This window comes from Molossus molossus, unplaced genomic scaffold (genome assembly GCF_014108415.1).
Source record: "Molossus molossus isolate mMolMol1 unplaced genomic scaffold, mMolMol1.p scaffold_m16_p_8, whole genome shotgun sequence".
NCBI classification, from domain to species: Eukaryota; Metazoa; Chordata; class Mammalia; order Chiroptera; family Molossidae; genus Molossus; species Molossus molossus.
This window is the reverse complement of record NW_023425402.1, coordinates 14,087,570-14,113,349: the sequence shown is the minus strand read 5'-3', so window position 1 is coordinate 14,113,349 and position 25,780 is coordinate 14,087,570. Positions and strand designations below refer to the sequence as shown.

At 50.2% G+C, this 25,780-nt stretch overlaps 2 protein-coding genes and 1 pseudogene across 5 annotated transcripts; 1 reads left to right on the top strand and 2 right to left on the bottom strand.

Moving 5' to 3' along the window:
• The first annotated feature begins 143 nt into the window (after positions 1–143).
• Positions 144–1,897, top strand: MEA1 (male-enhanced antigen 1). Of its 4 annotated transcripts, none has more exons than XM_036247836.1 (4): positions 144–270; positions 755–1,035; positions 1,124–1,226; positions 1,522–1,897. In XM_036247836.1, the coding sequence occupies exons 2-4, from the start codon at positions 766–768 to the stop codon at positions 1,671–1,673; spliced, it is 525 nt and encodes a 174-aa protein (XP_036103729.1). In that variant the 5' UTR covers positions 144–270; positions 755–765; the 3' UTR covers positions 1,674–1,897. The 4 variants fall into 4 exon arrangements, with proteins under 4 accessions (XP_036103729.1, XP_036103730.1, XP_036103731.1 ...); XM_036247837.1 differs by having other exon boundaries at positions 265–378; XM_036247838.1 differs by lacking the exon at positions 144–270 and adding an exon at positions 283–381.
• PPP2R5D (protein phosphatase 2 regulatory subunit B'delta) lies at positions 1,784–23,533 on the bottom strand. The gene is made up of 16 exons (XM_036247832.1): positions 23,449–23,533; positions 18,411–18,488; positions 7,236–7,458; positions 6,820–7,019; positions 6,628–6,738; positions 6,411–6,503; positions 5,884–6,014; positions 5,703–5,762; positions 5,487–5,595; positions 5,223–5,276; positions 4,746–4,916; positions 4,310–4,437; positions 3,549–3,650; positions 3,380–3,452; positions 3,124–3,240; positions 1,784–2,975 (listed from the first exon to the last, which is right to left on the bottom strand). The coding sequence occupies exons 1-16, from the start codon at positions 23,473–23,475 to the stop codon at positions 2,838–2,840; spliced, it is 1,815 nt and encodes a 604-aa protein (XP_036103725.1). The 5' UTR covers positions 23,476–23,533; the 3' UTR covers positions 1,784–2,837.
• On the bottom strand, positions 10,232–10,319 carry LOC118622082 (annotated as a pseudogene).
• Positions 23,534–25,780: the final 2,247 nt, after the last annotated feature.

The following is a 25,780-nucleotide window of genomic DNA, read 5'->3' as shown; positions in this document are numbered from 1 at the left end:
GTTTTCGGAGGGACGCGAGGTGCTGGGGAGTAGACCGGGGCTCACGGGGGTTCTACGCAGGTGCAGATGTGTCAAAAGAAACCGCGGGGCTCGCTGGACGATGTAGTTCTTTGTTGTCTGGGGCGGGGAAGACGGAGGAGGGAAGGGGCGGAGTGGTTGTCCTCTCTCGCGTCAATCATGAGCACGGGGCGGGGCTGGAGGACTAGGCCGCCCCGCACGTCCTGCCCCACCGGAAGTGAAGGTGCGGGTTCGGCCGCGGGTTCTGAGCGGGTGAGGCTCGCGGAGACACCGGCGTCCACAGTCGGTGGGGGTGGCTGGGGAACGCTGCAGCTGGTGTCATTTAAGGGCAGTTCCCGGGGCCTGAAGGGCGTCTGTCAGGTGGTACAGAGGGGAACCCCATTGAGAGGGGAGAAAGGAACGGGTACGCCATGTCTGGGGGAGCTTGTTTGGCGACCCCAGAGTTATCAAGTCAGAAGTGGGGCTGGGAAGGCGGGGTTCTGGAAGGAGTGTGTTTTGGGAGAGGGCTTATCCTCCGGTTGGGCTGTTATTTAAGAAATGGCCGAGCAATGCGATGGCCTCGGTTCGAGATAAGAGCCGACTTAAAAAGTGGAGGGCCCAGGAGATGCTGGGGTGCAGAAGGTTGGGGCGTTTAAATGTTTTGTGGACACAGAAGAGCACAAGGAGCTGGATGAGAGGGAGGGTGAATGTACACCTTATTTCATCAGATCCCTATCCTGCCTTCCTGTTCTTGCAGCCCCTGCCCGGATGGCAGCAGTAGTTCTAGGGGGAGACACCATGGGCCCCGAGCGTATCTTCCCCAACCAGACTGAGGAACTAGGGCCGCACCAGGGCCCTACAGAAGGCACTGGGGATTGGAGCAGTGAGGAGCCTGAGGAAGAGCAGGAGGAAACCGGGGCAGGCCCAGCTGGCTACTCCTACCAGCCCCTGAACCAAGATCCTGAACCAGAGGAGGTGGAGCTGGCACCAGTAGGGCATGGAGAAGATGTAGTTGCTGATATCCAGGACCGGATCCAGGTATGGTGGAAGAGGCATTGTTCCTGAGCAGGTGAAGTTGGGATCTTTGAAGGACTGGCCCTGAACTGTCTTATCTCTGGCTGTTCAGGCCCTGGGGCTTCATTTGCCAGACCCACCATTAGAGAGTGAGGATGAAGATGAAGAGGGAGCTACAGCACTGAGCAATCACAGCTCTATTCCCATGGACCCAGGTAAAAGAGATAATTTATTTCATTCTGAAATAATTATGGGGGAAAGGGACTGGCAAGAGCCAATATAAGTCACAGAGCAACACCCTGTTCCTAAAGTGATAGTGTAATCTAATATTTTGCAGACTTCAGAATCCAGGTGAAATGCTATTCTGCTAGACTTGGAGAATGGGCAGGCTTGCCTAGAAATAACAGATAGATTTGGTGACTGCTAACCCAATGGGTTAATTCAAGGACTGGGAAGGGGAGCTGGTGCCATTGTTTCTATCCTCTAATTGTTTTCTGCCTGTGATTTCAGAACATGTAGAGCTGGTGAAGAGGACTATGGCTGGAGTAAGCCTGCCTGCACCAGGGGTTCCTGCCTGGGCTCAGGAAATATCAGATGCCCAATGGGAAGACGTGGTACAGAAGGCTCTCCAAGCCCGGCAGGCATCCCCTGCCTGGAAGTAACCACCTTGAGAGCTGCCTTATTTTCCTGCATTCCACTGGAACCAGCATAGGACTGAGCACATCCCTGGTTGTAACGCCCATCTCCCTTTCCACATCAAAGCAAATCAGACTTCTCAGAGACCCACTTTATTCAGTTCTGTACATATGGGGACATCGGCCCAAGCCCAACCCACCGCAGCATGTATCATTCTGGAGAATAAAGCACCCTATGTACACAGCCAAAAGCTGCATTGCCTGTGCCCCTGGAACCCGGGTGTGGCTCTCCTCAGCCCCTTGCCCCTCCATGGTGCCTGAAAGGGACAAGTGAGGGCCTGCCCAGCATTAGCACAAACAAGGAAATAAATAGGTGTTGGGGGGAGCCATGCTTAAGACACTGCTCCCTGCTTCCTTCCTCAGATTTGGGAACCAACAGCACAGGAAAGCAGTCAGCCCCAGGTGGTCCCTTCCATGTCTGTGATCCCAGGGCTGCTGCTCACCAGAGGGGGCACAGGGTAGGGTGTTCATTCATCCCTTTCTCTTGATCCATCTGGACCCTTTATTCATTACCTGTTGTCCATAGCCTATGCCATTCTCCTTTTGAGCTCCCTCATGGTCTTGGTCAGGCAGGGGGTAAGAGGAAATAATATAGCCCCCTCAGCCTGTACACTGCTGGGGCTAGGGGCCTCATTGTGCTGTTGGGGGTTGGCACCCCTCCAGCTACTGACTTCAGGGGTCAATGGGGCTTGACATAGCTTTGGTGAGAATAATCTCCAGCTGCTCCCTGTGTGCCTTTGCAGGGGAGGGAGAGGAGGAGAGACCCCTGGAGTTCAAATGAGGATGAAGGGAAGAGGAGAGGAGCATAGTATTCCTGTGTGTATTTCTCAGAGCAGCCTCAGGTAGCTGTGGGGTTAGGAGCAGGAGGGGGATAGGCATCCCCAGTTGAGCACTAAGCATCTTGGTGCTCAGCCTGTCTGTACTAGCCACCAGGAGGCACGAACACATTTTGGGGAGAAGAGGGAACACTCTGTGGGCGTCCCTGCTTCAAGTGCCGCATCACCCTCCCTAGAGTAGCTAGAGAGGCACTGCCTTGCCCCAAGTCAGCCAGTGGGGAGCAGAGGGTGGAGGGCTAGGGCAGCGTCCCAGGGCTGAGTGGACTGTGGCCCTGTGGAAGGAAGGTGAGCCGCATCAGAGAGCCTCCTGGCTGGCAGTTAAGAATTCTTCCGCCCGCTTGTGAGCCTCTAGCGCCTTAATGGTGTACACATCCTGGGGTAGCTCTGACTTCCTCCGAAGCAGCACTTTCTCCTTCTTGATGTCCTTTAGCATCTGTATGGATAGAGAGAAGGTGAGGAATGGTGACCAATTCCCAGTGTATTCCATTGTTTCCCCCATTGCTTGGCTCTGCTGTTCCTGTCTCCTCCCTCTTCTAAAGCTGTCTTTATGTCTACTCCCCCCTCCCTCTGTGCCCTGCCACCTGCACGGCCTCTGTCTCCACTGTCCTCTTCAGAAGCTGGATGTCCTCTGCCGTGGGGGTCTCCGTCTCCATCGAGTACACAGGGGGCAGTGGTGGTGGAGCTCGGAACATGGGATACTGAGAGGAAAGGAGGCATGGACAAGTGGGGAGAGCCACTTCAGAAGTCTGGACCGGTTTGACTCTATTCCTCCTCAAACAAACCCTCCCCCAACCTAAGATGGGCCCTAAGTTCAGGGTAATGGCAGAAAACCCTCACCTGGGGATTAAGTCGGGCCAGCTCCTCGATCTTTTGCCACATCTCTTCTCTCTCCTTCATTCGGAACCGACCCCTGAGGTAGCAAAGACAGGATGGGGGTTGAGTTTAAAAGAGAAGTAAAGTGGTCTGGTGCTGAATGATCGAGACCTCCAAGTAGAGAGACACTCACTTCTGCTTCTCTGCCTTGTATTGTTGAGTACAGTCATCAAACAGCTTCTGATTCATCTCCATAAACAGCTTCAGGGCATTGTAGATTAGTCCATGGATTGTCCTGCAACCAGAAGATGAGGTATAAGAGGCCAGAGCCCACCCTTAGTGCCAGGACCCGATTTGCTCTCTCCTAGGAGGTGTCTCTGCTAAAAGCTTTCTCATTTACTACTCCCATTTCACAAACCTCTATACAGTGCAAGCTCCTCTCTCTGGCCAAATCAAGTGACTTGAGATTGGCATTTCAGGCTCTTTACAAATACTGGTCTGCCTGTCCATCCTTCCCCTCACCCCCTGCTCCAAGACCTACCTTCTTCCCACTACTTCCTACGCTAGCCCACATGCTGGCCTCCGAGTGGCATGATGTGCATCTGCACCACTGCGTGCTTGTGTCTGTGGGAAAGCCTTTTACAGCACTAGGATTCAACTCATACTAAGATCACATCAGCTTCTCACAGCACGGAGTTAAGTCTCTAAAGTTGCAGAATGTCTGACTGCAAGAAGAGGTGTAATACAGGCCACTGCTCTGCTGTTTAGTATCACAGATCTCTCACACAGGTATCTTTTTCTCCCCAGTCAGTCCCTCAAGGTCCTATCAACATACAGTGGGTACCACCCCCACTTGCAGTGACTACATGAGACCCTTGACCCTTTAGGTCTTCCACACCCTCACAGGTTCCAAAACCAGAGCCCCACCGCCCTCCCCACCTCACAGCCCCTTACTTGTTCCAGTGGCTCTTGGAGTTCCTGTAGAGTGCAGGAAACATGATGGGGAGAACTCGGGCAGCATTGTCACTTATCAGGCTCATGATGTACTCATTGTTCCAGTAATAGAGAGCTCGCTCTGCCACCTGGTGGGGACAGGCAGGACTCAGTGGGGATATAGCTTGCTTTGGTCAAGACCCCGGTTTCTGCCCAGCTGACAGTGTGGCTCAGTGACTGAGCATCAACCCATGCACCAAAAGGTCGCTGGTTCGATTCCTGGTCAGGGCACATGCCCAGGTTGTGGGCCAAGTCCCCAGTGTGGGGCATGCAGGAGGCGGCCAATTGATGTTCTCTCTCATCTATGTTTCTATCTCTCTCTCCCTCTCAAGGGGAGGAAAAAAAAGACCCTCCTGTTTCTGGGAGACGGGCTGGGATATGCTGGTCTGGATCTCACCTGGAAATGGGGGCTGGAGACACACTTGGCAAGCTGGCGGAAGAGGGGTTCCATCACTTTGCTGAACTCTGAAGGTTCGATGACGTCCAGAATTTCCTCCAGCTCGTTCAGGAACATCACCTCCTTGGGGCTGTGGGTCTTTGGCCAGAACTTGAGAAGTCCCACAATCACCTGTGAGATGAGGAGGACACAGGGATAAAATTCAAACTCAACACCTGCCTGGTTCTCCAGGAAGTCTTACACCCTCTCCAATCCCTCTGCCCATGGTGGTCATAGCTTGGATGGCCTCAGCTAACTGCTCATATTTCTCTGGCTTAGATCTGTTTCCTAGGTGTACACAGGTTTCTACTTCAGAGAGGAAGCCATGTCACTTGGACTACGTCCCTCCTGAGCACCTGCTTACAGCACTACTCGCTGAGAGACCGGCAAGTGCTGCTGACAGAGGAGGTAGGCGCTGCGGCTTGGAAAGGGCATTACCGGCTCGGTGAGGCTGCTCTCCTTCTCCAGGAATTGCACCACACAGTATGCCAGCTGCAAAAGGTGGAGGTAGAAAGGAGGTGAGGTGCAGGGCCCAGGTTTCACGGAGGTCAGTGACAGAAACAAGACCCCAAAATGGAAGGGAAGGCACAGGCAGGAATTATTCCACCCACTCCCTCTGCTTTCCCATCCCAGCTGGAATACCTCCCCTCCCTCTTTTCTCTGCTGCCAGGGTTAAGGATCATCAGAAGGCAGGCAGCCTACCTGAGGGTGGTAGACACTCAGGGACTTGACCTTGTGAAGGGGAAGCAGGACACGGATAAGGAACATCTTGTGCTCTTCCTTAAGGGGCAAGGCAAAGCCGTTGATGATGCTAGGAGTTAAGGAAGGTTTGTTAGGACCAAAGGGCCTGGTCCAAGCTCAGTGCACCAACCCTCCCGACCTTTTTCAGGCATGTGTGCCCCTACCCCCACCTCTCACCTGCCCAGGATCTCCAGGAGCTCGGCAATCCCATTGTGATGCTCCGTCTCATAGATGAACCTGAGGGAAGAAAAACGAGTCTCTTGATAACCCTGATGCCCTTCCGAAGTACCCCCCACCTCCCTTCTCCCCCACCTTAGCGGTGCTTGCTTTGCTCCTAAGCCTGGGCTCCTGGCCTCACCTGTAGAAGATGTGGTTGATCTGCCTACGGATATAAGCCCGGAGCCCCAAAAATTTGCCATAGATTCGATGCAAGATGGTCTTGAGGAAGTCCCGCTCTCGAGGATCCTCACTGTCAAACAGGTCCAGGAGCTGGAAGCAGGCAGGAAGCGGCGGCACATGAGGCAAGAGCAGAGGAAGGCGAGGCTGGGGTGACAGTGGGTCCTGGCTGGGAGGGGGGCATGGGGACAAGTCTCTGGAAAGAGTGATTCTATTACACTGCTCTTCCCAAGATGATACCTGAGTATGCATGCCTGCATTCCCCCACTGAGTGGGGCAGGTAACTATTGCTCTTTTGTTTTCTTCCATTATGCTGAAGCTCCTTAAGGGCAGATTAGGTTTGTTTAACCCCCATGTCTCCTGTACAGAAATAGCTGAAACCCAATGTATTCGCAGAAGGAGAAAAAGCAGCTGGGAATGGAATGAGGGATGTGGGGCCAGACTCCATGCACTGGAGGCAGGGGAAGGACAGCAACTTCAGGGACTCACAGCAAGGACAAACTTCTGGTCAATGTACTTCTTGGCTATGTTTGGCTGGAAATCAGGAGACTCAAGGAAACGTAAGAAAAACTCGTACACGAGCTGTGGAGGGAGAGGAGCATCCACTCAGGGGGTATTCCCCAAGGACTGGGAGATACCCCCGGCTACAGGTCTCAGAGTGCCCCAGTCCCTGCAGCCAAGGCCAACCTGCCCCTTGCCCTGGTACCTGGAGATGTGGCCAGGCGGCTTCCAGGGTGGGCTCGTCTTCCTCTGGGTCAAACTCAGCCCCAGTGGGATTTGATGAAGGTGGCAGTGTCCGGAAGAGGTTCACTGAAAACTGAGGGGTAGAGCCCAGGTGAGAGCTCTGGGCTTCTCCAGGGCCACTGCCCTGCCCGCTTCCCCCTTTCCCCGTGCCCACCATGGTAACAGCTTCAGGGTAAATGGCCTCGGTGACAACATCGCGGCTGTGGGTGATGTACTCCACCATTTCATTGAGTCCTGCCCGCTTCACCTCCTTGAATTTGAGGTCACTGAGTGGGTCCGACACAAAGTCAAAGAGGACACAGCACTGGCGTAGCTTCTGGATAAACAGCTCCTCCCGCTCCTGGGTTGGCGAATCTAGAGGTGGACCCAATAGTCAGGTTCCCCTCCCCAGCCCTTCACTGCCATGCCCTACTTGCTTTACAGGACTTTCCCCTACCTGCTCCCCTGGCAGCCTCAGCCCCAGTGGCACTCCCCTCACATTTGCTAGAACTCCCATCCCCTCAAAATACCCCAAACTGACCAGTGTCCCCTAGACCTGGAACACCAGCCCCCTTGACCTTCTCCAAGTACCTTTCAGGGCAGGAAGCTTCTGCAGCTCCCGGTTCTTGCTGAGATTGAAGCGGGAGGAGCTTTGCCGTCGCTCTTTCTTGACAATCTGGGGGCCTCCTGAGTACTTGATTTTGCTGAGCTGCGTAGGGGGTGGCGTGCTGTTGCTGGGGCGCTTGTTGGATGATGGTGGCTGAGACTGGGGCTGCGGCTGGGGCTGGGGCTGTGGCTGCGGCTGGGGCTGGGCCTAGTCAAATATGAGAATTGTTTAAGTCTACTCCCAAAGCTACGTTTACCACCCCAGACTGGGCCACCCCATCCCCAGTCCATTTATGTCCTCCCCTGAAGGAGTTAAGGCCAGGGTCAGAGATAACTACGGGTTCTCCCTGGAAGGGAGTGCTCACGATGTCCTATCTCCCAGAGTGATGCCCACTGCCTGCCTGCACACCAGATGTTCACTCCGGTTCATGAACGGGCAAGACTAAAGCATGGATTGATGGTGACAGAAGTCAGAAAAGTGGCTCTCTTTCCAGGGCCTGGCTGGGGTGGTGAACGGTGGTGCGTGAACATTGACTGACTGAGAAAAGGCATGAGGAACCTTCTGAGTAATGACAACATTTTATAACTTGACTATATCTGGGAGACATATACTTTATGTAAAAAGTCATTGAGCAGACACCTCAGATTACAGTTCTGTACTTTACTGAATGTGTGACATTCTTCCATTAAAAGTTAAAAGAGCTCTGGCCGGTTTTGCTCAGTGGTTAGAGAGTCAGCCCGTGAACCAGAGTCACAGGTTCAATTCCAGTCAAGGGCACATGCCTTGGTTGCTGTTTGGTCCCCAGCCCTGGTCGGGTTAGTGCGGGAAGCAACCAATCGATGTGTCTCTCTCACATCTACGTTTCTCTCCCCAGCCCCACCCCACTCTGAAGATAAATGGGAAAATGTCCTTGGGTGAGGATTAAAAAAAAAAAAAAGTTAAAAAAAATTCATTTCCTGCCCTGGCTGATTTGGCTCAGTGGTTACATCACTGGCCCACGGACCGAAAAGTTGCGGGTTTAATTCCGGCCAAGGGCACGTACCTCAGTTGTGGTTCATCCCCGCCCCAGTCGGGGTCATGCAGGAGGCAACCAGATGTGTCTCTCTCACATTGATGTTTCTCTCTCTCTCTCTCTCACTCTGTCTGAAAATAAAATGGAAGAATATCTTCAGGTAAGGAATAAAAAAAAAAAGAAATTCATCCCCATGTCTCAGTAGTTTAACTCCTAAACATACAGCTTTAGAAAAATCCTAAATATAAAAAAAGGCTTTGGCCCTGGCTGGTGTGTCTCAGTTGTTTGGGCATTGTCCCATGCACCAAAAGGTTGCCGGTTTGATTCCCAGTGAGGACACATGCCCAGGTTATGGGCTCAATCCCTGGTGGTGGTGTTGGCAGGAGGCATGCAGGAGGTAGATGGATGCTTCTCTCTCTCTCTCTCTCTAAAACAAAAAACAAAAAAAAATCAATAATACTTAAAAAAAAACAGTTTGTACTTTTTACAGCCTTATTTATAACAGCAAATAAATAAATAAATGGGATGTCATGGAGTTAAAAGCATGTTTATGAAAACTATGTGCTGAATGTAATCATACATGGTTCAGCCGTGAAAAATATTTACTCAGTCATAGTCATTTGCCCAAAATTGGTGATAAGCATTCTGAAAGGAGGAGAAATGTCTGTGCAGAGGTATAAGACACTGAGATTTGAATTTTCCACAGTTAAGTCAATAGGTAATATCAAAATCTCAAAAATTAAATTTAAAAAATGCCTGGCCAGTGTGGCTCAGTGGACTGACTGTCGTCCCATGGACTGGGAGATCCCAGTTCGATTTCTAGGCAGGGCACATGCCCCGGTTGTGAGCTTGATCCCCAGCAGGGGACGTGCAGGAGGCAGCCAATTCATGTTTTTCTCTTGCATCAATATTTCTATCTCTCTCTCTAAAAAAACTGCCCGACCGGTGTGGCTCAGTGGTTGAGCATTGACCCAGGCACCAAAAAGTTGCCAGCTCGATTCCCAGTCAGGACACCTGCCCAGGTTGTGGGCCAAATCCCCAGTGGGGGGCATGCAGGAGGCGGCCATTCGATGTTCTCCCTCATCGACGCTTCTATCTCTCTCTCCCTCTCCCTTCCTGTCTCTCTCAAATCAGTAAAGAAAAAAAAATTTTTTTAATCAATAAATATGTATTTAAAAAAAAAGAATCATTAAAAAAAAAAAAAAAAAAACAGTAAAAGAATCCTATTTGGAAACACAGAAGTCACTCTCCAAGGAGAGTTAGGGGTGAAAGCAGCTGCCACAGAGCAGTGGGGGAAGAGTGGCCGAGGCAGGGCTGCCCTTTTCATTGTAGCCCAGGTACTCTCTGATTTTCCGAATGATGTACATGTTCATGCTTATCACGGTGATAAAAAGTTAAGGTAAAGCAAAAATCCTTAAACTATGTAATGACAGAAAACTGCTTGCTATCTAAGTGAAATAAGGGTGATACAAAGTGTACATACATGTGCTCCCCATACTGCAGCACCTGGACCCTGAAGCCAGGTAGGGAGGAAACAGCAGGAGCAAGCCCACCACTGTGGTCTAGCCTATCTCCTATGGAAGCAGGAGGATAAGATGACTTTTTTCTGCTTTCCTATATTTTTTAAATACAGCTAATTTTTTTTTATCCTCACCTGAGGACATTTTCCCATTTTTTTGTTCAGACAGAATGGGAGGGAGGGAGAGGATGAGAGAGAGAGAAACATCGATGTGAAAGGGACACATCGAGTGGCTGCCACCTGCACAACCCAACCAGGGCCGGGGACAAACTGCAACCAAGGTACGTGCCCTTAGTGGGAACCAAACCCTGGTCCCTCTGGACCGCAGGCCAATGCTCTAACCGCTGAGCCAAACCGGCCAGGGCAATACAGCTAATTTTTAAAAGCTATTTCTTTACTTCCTCCCAGATGTGTGTCAGAGCCCCACAAAGCCCATTTCTTTCCTTTTTTTAAAGATGGAATGCTTCACGGATTTGCGTGTCATCCATCTTCTCTGTATCGTTCCAATTTTAGTATATGTGCTGCCGAAGTGAACACGAAGCCCATTTTCAGAAGCCTACACACAGACATTTGCTGGGCTGTCCACCCACAGGTACTGTCCAGGGACCCCTGTTGGGAGAGGAGAGAGGCTGACCAACCAGAGACTGCAGTAGGACCAGAGGAGTGAGGCCACATCCAGCTGGGTACCCACACCACAGACACGCTGTCCTCCTGTCCTTATACCTGCCATCCCCACCTCCTCTCCAGCCCTCCACAAACTCTTTTTTTATTTATGTTTTTATTGATTTTTTTAGAGAGAGAGAGAGAAACATCGATCAGCTGCCTCCTGCACACCCCCTACTGGGGATCAAGCCCGCAACCCGGGCATGTGCCCTGACGGGGAATCGAACTAGGACCTCCCAGTCCATGGGACGACACTCAGTCAGTCCACTGAGCCACACCGACCAGGCCACAGACTCTTACTTCATACAGTAAGAATGGGAACATCTGAAATCCTCTGGGGTAGGGGGAAGGGAGGAAGACAAAAAGGTTATGCTTTGTAAGCTCTAAATTTTTAAAAAAATTTTATTGATTGATTTTTGAGAGAGAAAAAAAGGAAGAGAGAAAGAAACATTGATTTGTTCCATTTATTTATGCATTTATAGGTTGATTCTTGTATGTGCCCTGACTGGGGATCGAACCCACAACCCTGGCGTGTTGGGACAATGCTCTAACCAACCAAGCTACCCAGCCAGGGCATAAGCTCTGAAATTTATGTAGAGACAATTATGTGGAGCTTGTGACCTCTCTGGGGATCAGAGAACAGGAAGGGGGCAGGGGTCCAGCCCAGGGCAGCCCTTGGGTCCAGTGTAGCTTTGCCCTTTGGCCCTCTCCTTTGCCTGAAGTGACAGTCCCAGACACCAACTGAATGAGGAGACTAGAAGGAAATGGGGCAAAAACAGCCATCACACACCTCTCCTGCCATGACCAGCAGACTTGAGCCTGACTACCTGGGTTTGACACCTGACCCTGCCATTAATTAGCAGAAAGTCATACAGTCTCTCTGTGCCTCAGTTTCCTCACCTGTAAAATAGGGATGACAACAGTACCTATTACATTTTATTTTACTTTTGTTAATTTTCACTGGAGGATATTTTTTCTATTGATTTTTTTAGAGAGAGAGGGATGGAGGGAGGAGGGAGAGAGAGAGGAACATTGATATGAGAGAGACACATAGACCAGTTGCCTCCTGCACACACCCCAGATGGGGCCAGGGATTGAACCTGCAACCTATGTATGTGCCCTTGACTGAGAATTGAACCTGTGACCCTTCAGTGCATGGGTCAATGCTCTAACCACTGAGAAACACTGGCTGGGGCTTTAAAAAATATATATATATTTTATATATATATGATAGATAGATAGATAGATAGATAGATAGATATAGATATAGATATATAGATTTGCAAGAGAGAGAAAGAGAAACACTGATTATGTGCCTGACTGGGGATAGAACAAACAACCTTGGGATAGCAGGACAAGGCTCTAACCAACTAAGCAACCAGGCCAGGACAACAGTACCTATTATTAATTACTTCCCATCCCCTGGATCTTAGGAATGCAGTCTGGAAATTCCTAAAATTAGCACACCTCAAATGTTCCTTAGAGTCCATTATCTTCCTTGTTTTAAAATGGGGACACATCCCCAAACCCGGTTGGGGGTCATGTGGGTGGCAACCAGTTGATGTGTCTTTCTCACATCGATGTCTCTCTCTCTCTTCCTCCCTCTCTCCCTCCCGCTCTGAAGATAAATGCAAAAATGTCCTCAGGTGAGGATAAAAAATAAATATAAATAAAATGGGGAAACAAGCCCGGCCGGTGTGGCTCAGTGGTTGAGCATTGACTCACGCACCAAGACGTTATCAGTTAGATTTCTGGTCAGGGCAGGCTGCAGGCCAATCCCCGGTGGCAGGTGTGCAGGAGGTGGCCGATCGATGTTCTCTCTCATTGATGTTTCTATCTCTCTCTCCCTCTCCCTTCTTCTCTCTCTAAAACCAATTAAAAATACACACACACACACACACACACACGGGGACACAAAAAGGCATTGCAGCTTAAGTTGCACCTTTTTCCAAAAGGCCTTCTCAGATGACCCCAGGCCTTGGGTATCTACCCCATCCCCAACCTCCTGACACTACTTGTCTGTTCCACTGGCTCTGTGATCATCCCCTGTAACACCTCTTCCTTGGTCTGTTCAAGTGTCATTCCTTACTAGAAGGCTAGTCCCTCAAAAGCCTGGACCCCACTTTGCACCACTATGGATCCCCTCAGCACTGGCAACTAACAGGCATTCAGCAAATGTCTGGTTGGTTGACTGACTGGGGACCAAACCCAGGCCCCTCCCCACAGCTCTTCCCGTCCTGACTAGGGAACCCTCAGAACAGAGCCCCGGACAGTGGCAGAAGCAGAGTGGGAGGAAGAAACAGTGATACTAAGGTGAGGGGCTTCGTGGCAGCAAAGGAACAGAATTCAGGAAAAACGCGTCTCTCTCCATCCTCCTAGATAGATGCAGACACCCCGAACCTCATACCAAGGGGACATCCAGAGGAAGGAGGCACTCCTCCCAGCAAGGGAAAAGCAAGGCCTCAATTTTCTCTGCTAACGAGGAGAGGGTTGGGCTAGATCAGTGGTTTCCCAACCATTTTCCACATAGGTTTCAAGAGAAGAGAGGGTTACATGGCAAAAAAAAGTCAAAGTTTAAAAACCACCCCAATTTTATCAGGACCACTGGCTCCGAGGCCTCAGACACAAGACGCATCTGAGAGACAGCTGGTCCAGCCAGCAATGCTCCCGGCTGCCAAGACTCGATGAGGCGTCCCCGGTCTGAGCTTCCTTTGCTCGGAAACACGCTTGCCAGAGGAGTATGGGGATACGCCAGCGACTCACTTCATGTTCAACACTTTCTCCTAAAAGCTCCAGCTTCTGACTTCTCCACTGACCTGGGCAGAAGTGGGAGGCAAGTGAGTCCCTTGGAGAACCTTCTGCTGCTATCAGAGCATGATTAGACGCTGACCAAAGCCAGTGTGGCCAACCTGCTCTCTATCCCCTACCATGTCCTGCCTGCTCCCACTTCTGAGACTCTATAGTGGCCATCCTCTGCCTGAAATACCTTCTCCTCCTACCTCTACATTCTCAACAGGATCCAAACTCCAAGAAGCTTCCTAGATTCAGGCCTCCGGCAATCAAGTGGCACTTTGAATTTACACACCACTCTCACACTCAGGGTACTGCCAACTATACTTCTCCTTCTGAACCAATGCTGGTCCAGCTGGATCCTAACACAGCCACCGTTAATAATTCAACCCACATATTTAAACATAAATAAAGTAGGAGATAGAAATATTACTTAAGCACCATAGAAAGTATTGTAACAGAAAGGTGAAAGATAAACAGTGAAAAATGCAAAAACTAATGTCATAGCTTTTTTTTTTAAATCCTCACTAGAGGACATTTTTCCCATTTATTTTCAGACAGTGTGGGAGCGGGGGAAAGAGAGCGAGAGAGAAACATTGATATGAGAGAGGCACACCAATGGGTTGCCTCCTGCACGACCCCAACCAGGGCCAGGGATCAAACCTGCAACCGAGGTATGTGTCCTTGACTGAAATCGAACCTGCGACCCTTTGGTCTGCAGGCCAATGCTCTAACTGCTGAGCCAAACTGGCCAGGGCAATGTTATAGCTTTTATATAATGAATTAACTATCCAAACATCATTTTAGTTAAACCCTGAAAATCAGAGGCATTCTCTCCTATCCTGACATCGAGAGCTCTATTTAGTTGTACTTAATTCTTTCCTTCATTTATTCAATAAACATCATGCTAAGCATTAGGTTAAAAAGTGAATAAGACTTGACCTGGCTGGTTTGGCTCAGCGGTTAGAGTGTCAGCCAGCGAACCAATGAGTTGTGGGTTCGATTCCAGTCAAGGGCACATACCTCAGTTGTGGTTCATCCCCGGTCCTGGTCAGGTTCGTGCCCGGGGCTACTAGTCAATGGGTCTCTCTCACATCTATGTCTCTTCTCTCCCTCTCTCCCTCCCTCCCACTCTATCTGAAGATAAACAGAAAAATGTCCTCAGGTGAGGACTAAAAAAAAAAAAGTGAATAAGACATGGGCCTTGCCCTCAAAGAGCTCAGCCCAGGAGGCGAGACAGCCGGAAAAGCAGCTATCGTACAAGGTAAATGCAGAGGCAGAGATGGCAGCAAAGGACAGGGGCACCCAGAGGGCTGCGCTACAAACTCTGCCTGAAGGATTAGGGAAGATGTCCCTGAAGAGGGGACACATGAGTTTAGGCAAAGGAAGAAAGAGAAATAAAGCAGTCCAGGTCAATGGAATCACATCAGTAGGGGCCCTGAGTCGTGACACGAAACCAGGATGGGAGCTAAAAGAATAGGTGGTGTGAACTTGAATTTGTGAACAATGAAGTGCCAACAGAGGTGTTTTGTTGCTTTATCCTCACCTGAGGATATATTTATTGATTTGTAGAGAGAGCGAGAGGGAGAGAGAGGAAGAGTGTGTGAGAGAGGGAGAGAAACTTCGATATGAGAGAGAAACATTGATCAGCTGCCTCCTGCACGAACTCTGACCAGGGATGAAACCTGCAGCCTAGGTATGTGCCCTGACTGGGAATGGAACCCAAAACCTTTTGGTGTACAGATGACACTCCAACCAAGTGAGCCACCCGGGTGGGGCTACAACAGAAGTTTTTAAGTAGAGGACTGATAAGACCAAAAGTGTTTTTAGGGTCACAACTCTGGCTGCAGGAAGGTGAGGCTGAAGTGGGGGAGAAGAAAAGAATAATTTCTTCCCTCTGTCCCCACCTCCAGAACTCAGGGCACAGCACACAGAAAAGTCCACAGCACTGCACTGCTTTCTCCAAAGACAGCCCAAGAAAGACCCCTGCCTGCAGCAGCAGGTCAGAGTAAGTCTGACCTAATCTCTTAGGGTTTCTTTGCAGTCTAAGAGTCTTCTGGAATCTCAGAGCCAGTGTAGCATGTCATCAAGGACACAGGGGAACTGGCTCCCAAGCCAGTTCTGCTGTTTTACGGTCAAGTAAATGTTTCTTAACATTGGTAAGCCTCAGCTTCATCTGTAAAATGGGGATAATGATAACGGAATGACCTCATGGGAGTGTTGTGAAAATAAATGAGAAGGTTATCAGATTAGATACATGCAAAGTACTCAGCACAGTGCTTGGTGTAGAGTATAGCGAATACAACAGTGTCCCCCAAATTCACATCAACCCAACATCTGTGACTGTGATCCTCTTTGGAAATAGGGTCTTTGCAGAAGTAATCAAGTTAAAATGAGATCATATTGGATTAGGGTGGGCCCTAAATCCAATAGGACCGGTGTCCTTATAAGAAGAGGGAAATTTGGCCCTGGCCAGTTTGGCTCAGCGGTTAGAGCGTCAGCCTGCGGTCCGGAGAGACCTGGGTTCGGTTCCCACTAAGGGCACGTACTTCGGTTGCAGTTTGTCCCCGGCCCTGGTTGGTCGTGCAGGTGGCAGCCACTCGATGTGTCCCTTCACGTCGATGTTTCTCTCTCTCTCTCCCTTCCTCTCTTTCCTTCCCACTCTATCTGTACAAAAAATGGAAAAATATCCTCGGGTGAGGATAAAAAAAAAAAAAAAAGAAGAGGGAAATTTGGACAGAGACACAGATGCACACACACAGGGAGAAGGCCATGTGAAGACGGAGGTAGGGATTGGAGTGCTGCATCTACAAGCCAAGGACCACCAGGATTGTGGACAGCCACCAGAAGCTAGAAGAGAGGCCTGACGCAGACTCTTCCCTAGAACCTCAGAGGGAAACGGCCTGCTGACACCTTGATTTCAGACTTCTGACCTCCAGAACTGGGAAAAAATAAACCTTTGTTATTACAATCCACCCAGTTTGTGGTGATTTGTTATGGCTGCCCGAGGACACCAATTCACAAGGCACTGTTCAATAAAATCAATGTTGGCTGCTATAATTATTAGGATGCATTGGAAAGACTAGCCAATGTTTAACACAGGGTAAATTTGGCTGTAAGAGCCCAACATTATGGATTAGACGAAGGGCAAGGAACAGACTGTGCCAAACAGCTCTTGATGACGGGTCTCACAGCCTGGCCACCAACTTTTCCACTGTCCCTCTGTCTGGGTCACATGAATACGTTTCTAGGAAAGCATGGGGCAGAATTCCTGCAACTGCCTTACAGGTAAGCCCTGAGCAGCATTTCACAAACCAGAGCCAAAGGTGAACTCAACACTCCTTTCCCAGAGGGCTTGATATTGACCTACTACCTTTATCAGATTTGCCCAGAAAGGTAGTGGGGAAATCCTAGCAGCTGGTCTTGGCATATCTCTTAACCTGTTGGAGCCTTCATTTTCCCACCTATGAAAGGAGAGGGTTAGACTCTAAGGGTCCTTCCAGCTCTAATTTGAAAATGGCTTGTTTGCTCATCCAGTCTTCACTCACTAAGGCATTCAAATGCTGGCGCCTCCGGTGTGCCAGGCCCTTCGGCACTGACCAAGCAAGAACCTCACGGAGCTCACAGGCTAACAAAGGAGCCAACTCATAAACAATGAATTCATACGGAATTGTTCATTACGGCCGCGGTTAAGAGCTGCTGTGGGTGGTACTGGGTGCCAGGGGAGCAAGTACAAATAGCAGGAGCCTTGACCGTGTCCTGAGAGGGTGGGGGTGGGGGCATCAAGGAAGGCCACTTTCAGGAAATGACATCAAGCTCATAACTGAACAAGAATTAATTAGGCAAAAGGTGGGAACAGCCCCCTAACTATTCTTTTCTGTCCCTTTAAATCCTGCTTCTAAGTCTCTCTTGCTGCTTTGAATATCAGTTGCCAGTTCCCAACTACCTTCCCCATGGGCTCCACAGATGTCATCATTCCTAAAGGGGAGACTGAGCCCAGAGGGAGTGCTCTCCAGAAGTATTTACTGTTCTACTGTGAACCCCGCGCACAAGCACGCAGGTAGGGGGGAGGAAGCCAGCTCCTTCCCTCAGAGCTCAGTCTGCTGGGGAAACACATGTGAGAACAGTCACAACACCCAGTGATGAGGACTATTCTAGAGACCTGATCAGATTACTGTGTCTGTGCAGAGGAAGGAGTAATTTATCGTCTGTGGTCCTTAATTCTCACGTCTGTAAAATGTGGGAAACCGACCCTGCTTCTTCCGAGTACTCAAGGGAGGCCTAAAACAAAGGCCACAGGTGTGAAAAATGCTTGAATTCCTTTAAAGGTGACAGGGATCAGAAATACCCAGAAAAATCTAAGTCCAGAGTTAACCCCAGACACTTGTTAATTGATCTCTTCTCCCCAAAACACACAAGACCTGCTCCTGTTTCCTGTTCTCCTCCATCCCTCTGAACAGTTTATAGAGCAGGAGGCAGAGGAATCAGGATCACCAGCTCCGGGGTAATACGAGCACTTGCTCAATGACTTCAAAAGATCTATCCACCATCCTGAGCATCCCACTGAACACATTCACAAACCTGCATGGACACACTCTGGACTTCCTTAAGGCTCTCCACCCTCCAGTGCTCTCCCCAATTGCCATTTATTACTTTATAGCCCTAGATTACTGGGCTGTGCTGACCTCTGCTCATGACTGTCCTTCAGTAGCTCTCATTTAATCGGGACTAAGGGCAGTGGGCCCAGCCAGGCCCAACACAGGAACGCCAGCCATTCCCCACCCCCTACCCCACCCAGAGCCATGCTGAAGTCACTTGCCACCCCACTGAGCACCCGTGTACTTCCTCCCTTCTCCCCAGGACCTGGTACCCTTAGCTCTTTGCTCTAAGGGAAAAAGGAACTCTCAATACTCAAAGTTGGTAGACAGAGAAACAACTTTCACAGGAGTCACTGGGGAGTCTGAAGAATGGGAGAGCTTATTTGGTTTATACCAACCAAAGGGAAATCGGCCTGAGGGCAGACTGGATGGGCTGTCCAGGTGTCTCCCAGGCTGTGGAGCCTCCTTCCCTGCTGTCCAGATAACTTCTGCCCCCCGGGAGCCCTCACCCCCCCAGCCAGCCAGCAGCTGGAGCTGGTGCCTGCAGCATGACTAGGGCTGCACCCACATTCATTACCTCCTCAGCACTCTCGCCTCCACCATCCTTGCCCGAGCTGCTGGGCTTGGCCGTGCCTTTGGCAAGCTTGGGGGGCTCCTGAAGGAAGAAGATGGAGGAAGAGTTAGTATATGCCAGGGGAAGGGAGAGGCCTTGTCTGGACCCTTTAGGTCTTTGCTGTAATTATCCTTTGTCCAGTTCAATCGATCAATCAGAACCACTGAGCACCTACCTTGTACCTAGCCCAGGGGAGGAGGGGTTGGGGTACACAAAGGGAAATTCAGTCCCTCCAAGGAGTTTAGAATCTGGTTGGGAAGAAATCTCCAACACACAGTGATTGAGCATGATAATGCCCTGTCACCTCCCAGGGCCGGTGTACGAGTTAGGGCCTGGGAGTACCTCTGCCAACAACCAGGGTGAAAAGTCTTAAGGGAAAAGCATGATGGAACAAGCTGCTCAGACTTGCTCTGGCTGAAGTGGGCAGAGGGTGCCTGAGGCTCTCCTGCTGGAGGGGAAGAGTCACCACTCTCCCCCCGAGGCCATCTGGAAAGAGCTGGAGGCTTTTTTTTTTTATGTCATAAATAGCACCCAGACGAGAGGGCGATACTGGCACAATCAGTGGGGCCCAGGAATGCTAACAGGTACAGGAATTATTCAGTGGACAAGACAGAGACAGAGGTGGGGTAAGGCCCTGAATTACTACAAAGAATGAGCACTAGTCCCAAGTCTCCCTTGGGAACCTGGCCACTGGCTCAGAGCCCTGGCCTGCCCAGCATCTCTTCCTATGCTCCGGGCCAAAAAAAGCAACTGCACAGGGACAAGATGGGAAAAATGTGAAAAAGACTTGGGGATTTAGTTCTGACTGTAAGCACAAAACAAATCATCTGTGTGCCCTGGATGCCCCGGCAGCTCTCTTGACCTTCCATCCAGTCAACAGACCTGTGTGGAGTGCTGGCGGGGGACGCGGAAGCACCCCTGTCCTTGGCACTGACGGGGCCATTCTGGAAAATCTGGTTCAACTGTGAGCAACAGACTTTGGGAGAGACAAATTCTAGGTTGTCTTTGGGGGAATACAACCCACATTGGCAGTGTCCAGAAAGCAACAGTTGCAGGAACTGGGAGAGGTAACAATGGAAGGGAGGAGTCCTGGCTGGAGGGGGAGCAAGAGATCTTTACAAATAACTAAAGGGCTGCCCGGTGGACAAAAGATGCAGCTTGTTCTATGTGACTCCAGAGGCTCAAGAGCCACAGGCTGAAGTGGCAGGAAGACAGGATGAGGCTCCAAACAAGGAAGAATTTTCTTCTGGAGCAGAGCAGCTCCACAGAAACTGGCTGCCTCATGAGGCTGCAAGCTCCCCAACCCCAAGAGCATTCAAGCAGGGGAGCATCCAGGCCTCCTCCAAGGCATGCTGCAGAAGGGGTTTCGAGCCTTAGATGAAGACTGGACTGCAGGGCCTTGGAAATCACTTCCAGCTCTGAGATTCTGTGACTCCATGGCATCCCAGCCCCTTCAGTGAGAAGCGTTAAATCAAGTGATGTGACTATGGGGGCAAAAGGATTTCAGGGAGAAGAAAGCTCTGTGTGGGCTGCAGTAGGGGGAAGGCTTTGTGGGGGCAGGGAGGAAGGAAGCCATTCCCAGGTGTGGAGCAGCTCCAAGCAGTCACACTGACAGGCAGGAGCTCCATCTTTGGGCTGAGTACTCTCCCACAGCCTACTGACCCCGTTGGGCACTCTGCCCCTCATCAAGGGGCCAGGCAGTGGCTCAGATCATGGGGTGGAGAGGAAAAGGACACAACACTGAGGTGACTGTCTGCACTGACCCCCAGATGTGGGCCCCTTGGACAAAGGTGACCCCTCTTTGTACACGTCTCATCTCTCTACTTGATCATAAGCTCCTGGTACTTTTTTGTGCCCCTCCACCTATCCTATAGCACTCACTCATATTTCTCAGGGAATGCACCTAAGAGAGATCCCAGCTGCCCAAGTGTCTGTGGGTGTGGGAAGACCAGGCCCACCACTCTCGCTCCCTGGCTCCTGCAGAACAGGGGATGTCACACACTGCAGCCCAGCCCAGCCCAGCCCAGCAGTCCAGCGTGCGCAGCACTACGGAGCCAGCCCTGTGCTCCAGGCCCAACTCTTACCAGTTTCATAATCATACACAAGTTAACTAGCCTCTCTGAGCCTCAGTCTCCTCATCTACTAAGTGATGACAATCATGGTTCCTAATTCCCTTAGCACAGTGTCTTTACATTAAAACCTTAATGTTGCTCAATGTTATTACTATCATTATGAACAAGAAGAAAGTGGGAGGGAGCAGGGGCACTTGACTCAGGACCTAAAAGGTGGAAGTCCCAAATCAGAACAGGAGGGAAGAGGAGGGATTGACTCAGCACCCATTCATTAAGCACCTACTTTGTGCAAGGGAGATGCCAAACCAAAATGGAACTTAGTTATTATCCCAAGGGGAAAAAAAGACTTGTCCATAATTAATTCCAGTCCAAGAAAACACAAAAAAGGTGTAAGTGACCTACCAATGTAATGTGAATCCAGGGGAGGAGGGAGAGCTCACTCCCAACTGAGGATTCAGGAAAGGCTTCAGGGAAGAAGCTGTGAAGGATGACCAGGACTGGGGCCAACAGAGATGAAGGAAAAAGGGGTAAAGTGATGGATGAGCAATAAAGATCCTCTTCTCACACCTTTTTGTTCCTACCCCATCCAGGCAAACCTCAGTCATATGTCAGCTCCCTTCTCCTCAAGACTTGCCAACCATTGAAGGAGGCCAAGTGCAATTGGAAATCAAAAGCAGAATGTTAAACCTCAAAGAGGATCAGAATGCCTGGTCCCATGTACCTAGATCATTCCAATACTTTTTCCAACCAAATACTTATACCGGTGATTCTAGCAAGTCTAATAAAAATTTCTGCTTCTGTACTGTCAAGGTGGCTCAGTTAGTTGGAGCATCATCCTCTACACCAAAAGGTTGCAGGTTCGCTCCCCGGTCAGAATGCATGCAGGAGGCAACCAATAGATGTCTCTCTCTCTCAAATCACTAAACATATAAAAATTTTTTCTTCTTCTTCTCAATCATCTAGTAGAGAAAGGCTTTCAATGGATGAGACAGTATCTGTTCCATTGGACTAAAAACTACAGATAGGTAGAGACCTCACCAGCTTCCTCTGAATTCCATGCCCCTCCATACTCTTTGAAGGAGCCCTTTAGCCCCTGGTGTGGCTGACTGTGTGTGTATCATCAAAAGCTAAGCTGCCCAAAGCACCATAGAATGCCCACTATCCAAGGACAGGGTCTGGGTGGGGCACACAACCCTGACCAGCTCAGTACCCCACAAGGTTCAGTGCCTAGTATACCATCACCAACCCTACTCTCAGAACATCAGGACCTGAGACGTTATGGGGACAACCCTGGCAGATCTCAAGGAGCGCCAGGATAAATAGTTTAACCAATAAGGTCAGAGATGGCAGCCCAGCAACCCAGCCAATCAGAGGGCAAATGAAAGCATGACACCTCTGGGGTGGTAAAATGGATTGCTTTATGTTGGTGCAGAACACCAGGCTAGAGCTGTCCTCCACCATGAGGAACCAACCCAGGAGAGAAGAAGCTGGGGGAGGCTAGACCTGGATTCTAGCATCCTCTGTGTGAGTATGTACCTCAAAGGAACCACACCTCTGAGTCAGATCTCAGCAATAGCAGAAAGTAGAGGGTAGAGAAAGACAGGGATGAAGAACAAGGGAAAGCAGTATGGAGGTAGACAAGGAAGGTGAAAGAAGGCAGTATCATGAAACAGCCTGGCCCTGGCCAGGTAGCTCAGTTGGTCAGAGTGTCACCCTTATATGCCAATGTTGTGGGTTCGATCCCGGTCAGGGCACATACAAGAATCAATCAGGAAATGCATAAATAAGTGGAACAATAAATCAAATTATCCTTCTCTCTCTCCCTTCCTCTATCTCTCTAAAATAAATCAATTTTTAAAAATGTTTTAAAAAAAGAGAGAGAGAGAAAGAAACAGCCTGTATCAGGACACCATGACAAAGGCAAGGGTGTTCAGGAGTGGTTAGCCCGTGGGGTAAGAAGGAAAACTAATCTGAGAGGGTAAATTCTGGATTTGCAGACAGTATGGCCCAGGAAAGACAGAGTTCAGCACTGGTGCAAAAGAGAAAAATGCAAAGGTTATGTAGGATTAAGGGAAGGAGCCTGCTCAGATAAGGAAAGGTGACTGGATGAACCTGGGAGTTGGTTGATGCCTGTTAGAGGGTACTTTGGTACAGAAGAGGCCTTTAAGTCAGGAGTCCTGATACTGCAGCTGGGCCTCCAGCAGGTTGTGTGACCTTGGCCAAGTCCCTTACCCTGTCCAGGCCTCAGTCTCCTCATCTGTACCACTCTGGATTGCAATGAAAGCACTCAGAGGTCCCGTCCAGCACTGACATTCTGAGGTTCCATGGACAGAAGAAAAGGTTCAGTTCTCGCTCACAAGTTTGTGTGTGAAGAACAAACTAGAGGGAGGGGCCTAGGCCAGATTTGGTGGAGAAGAGAAAGCAGAGCTGTTCTAGGTCAGGGAGCTTGGCAGGGCGGGAGAAGGGGCTATAGGGAATGGTGGGGAAGGCCGGTGCAGGCCCAGGCAGGCGGGTCAGAAGAGGAGGGAAGGGGCTGGGAGGGTGGGTAGTTCTGGAGGGACTACCTCAAATGACTGGCTGTCCCAAACGAGCAAACGGGTGGGGGATGGGAGAAGTGAGTGGTGGGGGGAGAAGAAGCAGGGGAGTGACCTGTGAGTGGGGCAGATCTGGAGGGAGGGGGTTACCATGAGCCAGGGGTAGGTCGGGAGATGTAAGTGGGGGGACTCTATCTAGCGCAAGGTGAAGGCGCTTTCCCAGCTGCCGCACAGGCTGGGGGTGCGACCAGCAGCGGGGACAGAGGGGGGCCCAGGGAGTCCTGCGGGGGCCGGACGGGAGGGTCAGTATGGGGCTGTCCCGGGCCTGGCTCGAGCCCCTCCCAGAGCTCCGCGCAGGCCCCAAGGCGGAGGCGCAAGGAAAAGGGCCACGCTCACCTTCTCTTTCTTCAGTTTATAGGGCATCTCGGCCCGTCCGGACCCGGCCCAGCTCCTGCGGCCCCGCTCCGGCTCCGGCTTTGCTCGGCCGCACTCGGCCCGCTTGGCGTCTCTTCGCCACCGCCTGCGCGCTGCGCCCGGGTTGATCGGTTTCTGCGCCTCCAATTGGCCCGAACTCTTACAAACCTGCCTGACAACCAGGCGCCGCCTGGTCGGATTGGTCATTGAAGCCAAGCTGCTTCCTTTTTTTCTCATTGGAAAGGAAGAGTACAAACCGCCAGGGTTCGGCTCCAAGAATTGGCTAAAGTGGGAGGTCCCGCCCTAAAGTGGGTCGAGCTTAGAGAAGGAGGCGGGGGTAAGGGGAAGCCCAAGCTTAGGACCCAGTGCCGCACTCCGGCGTCTGTGGTACGTCGGCCTCGTCCTTTCTTTGCAACCAGTTCCATTCTAAAGTGGCTCTCACTCTTTCTCCATTCTGCTACTCCCGCCCAATCCTAAGGAAAGAAGCCCTAAAATGAAGGGTACCTTTCTTCTTCAGGGTAACGTAGCACTAATTGCATACGCAAAATTGGTGGAGAGAGCTCCCAAGAGTACTGGAGGGCATCCGTTTCCTAGACTGGGCTTGCAAAGAATGAAAAGGGAAACCTGGCAGGCTGGGGCATGGGTGAGATGAGATGAGAATCCCGGGTTTGTTGCTAATTTGGGAAGAGGGTTCCTGTTCCTCCTGCAAGCCTCCTGAGATTGGGGAACCAGCTAGATTTTCATACTTGGGAACACAGTGTTTAGTGTCTCGGGAAATACATTCCTTGCTCCCCACCCTGCCCAAGCCAATGTCCTAATGGATAAGATCAGTTCCTGCCCTCAAGGAGCTCCAGTCAGGTGAAGTTCACAAACAAGTATAAACAGATTATTAAGATACAGTGTAATAAATTACACAAACCTAGAGGCAGCTGGAGAAATGTGTTTCAGAAAGTTGACTCCAGTAGCAGATTGACTATATGAAGAAACTGGAGCCCTGGCCGGTTTGGCTCAGCGGTTGGAGCGTCGGCCTGCAGTACAGAGAGACCCGGGTTCGGTTCCCGCTAAGGGCACGTACCTCAGTTGCAGTTTGTCGCCCTGGTTGGTCGTGCGAGTGGCAACCACTCGATGTGTCCCTTCACATCGATGTTTCTCTCTCTCTTCCTCTCTCTCCCTCCCGCTCTGTCTGAACAAAAAATGCAAAAATGTCCTCGGATGAGGATAAAAAAATAAATAAATAAGAAACTGGAGAAGGCTCACGAATGAGCCAGTGGTCCTTGCTCAGGAGAGCAATATTTTAAGACAATGGCCATGGGCATGTAGAAGAAAGGACAGAATTGGGAAGTGTGTAGAATCAAGAGGATTTGGTGATTCACTGGATTGTGGAGAGGATGGTAAGGGAAAGGGAGGAGTGACTCCGGGAAGCTATCAGATGTAGGAGGAAAAGTAGTGTCATAATGGCAACGAAAGTAAAAAAATTAGTCAATAGTATCAAATTCCAAAGAAAGACTGAATAAGATAAAGATCAAACAGCATCACCTTGATTCTATAGTTGAGAGGTTAGGGTGATCTTTGCAGGAAGTTTCAGAGGAGTAGAAGGAAGCTTACAGTGGGTTGAAGAGCCCCAAGAGGTGTGGAAGTAAAAGCAATAAGTGAAGGCTTCTGGCTATCTTACAAAAGTAGTATTTGGCTCTCAGTGACTAATTACAATTTCATAGTAATACAGAGTGGTCTGCATGCCAGCCATTATTTGCTGGGGGGAAAGCCTGGGAGGAAAGGACATTTATTTGTGGATGGATACTTGTGTTGGTATGGGTGCTGAATGAGACAGGATACCGGATACCATTCCTAAGGACTCAAGGAGCACCTAAGGCCTAGAGCTTGCCTTCTATTGTGTAAAGCAGGCATATCCTCTTTGGACCCCCCCCCCCATCATCCCAGTCCTTGGTCCCTCTTGGAGGCAGGGGACAGAGGCACATAGAAGTTTATAATTACTAAATAGGAATTTTCATCCATGAGAATTCAGTTACCTACTACATTCTTGCATGCTGTTGTAAAGATGTGGAGCTGGGCAAGCTCAGGTTTAGGACTAGAGGTACCTCCAGGAACTATAATCGGATATTTAAAAAATATTTTCTTATCGCTTTAGGGACGGAAATGCCTTATAATATGTAAATCTAATATTCAACTTTCACATTTTCAGGAATGCATAATATGCAGAGTAGAAGACTGCCTTAAGGTGCTCACTGTGAAGGAAAGGAGGAAGTTAGGGGTTAGCTGGAAGAGCATGCAAGGTCCAGAAAGAGTAGATTGCCAC

Coding starts and splice junctions, on each gene's coding strand:
- MEA1 (XM_036247836.1), top strand. CDS start 766: ATGGCAGCAGTAGTTCTAGGGGGAGACACCATGGGCCCCGAGCGTATC. Junction 1,036..1,123: donor ATATCCAGGACCGGATCCAG/GTATGGTGGAAG, acceptor CTGGCTGTTCAG/GCCCTGGGGCTTCATTTGCC. Junction 1,227..1,521: donor CTCTATTCCCATGGACCCAG/GTAAAAGAGATA, acceptor CTGTGATTTCAG/AACATGTAGAGCTGGTGAAG.
- PPP2R5D (XM_036247832.1), bottom strand. CDS start 23,475: ATGCCCTATAAACTGAAGAAAGAGAAG. Junction 6,015..6,410: donor ACCAGAAGTTTGTCCTTGCT/GTGAGTCCCTGA, acceptor GCCTGCTTCCAG/CTCCTGGACCTGTTTGACAG. Junction 5,277..5,486: donor TGAGTGTCTACCACCCTCAG/GTAGGCTGCCTG, acceptor CACCTTTTGCAG/CTGGCATACTGTGTGGTGCA.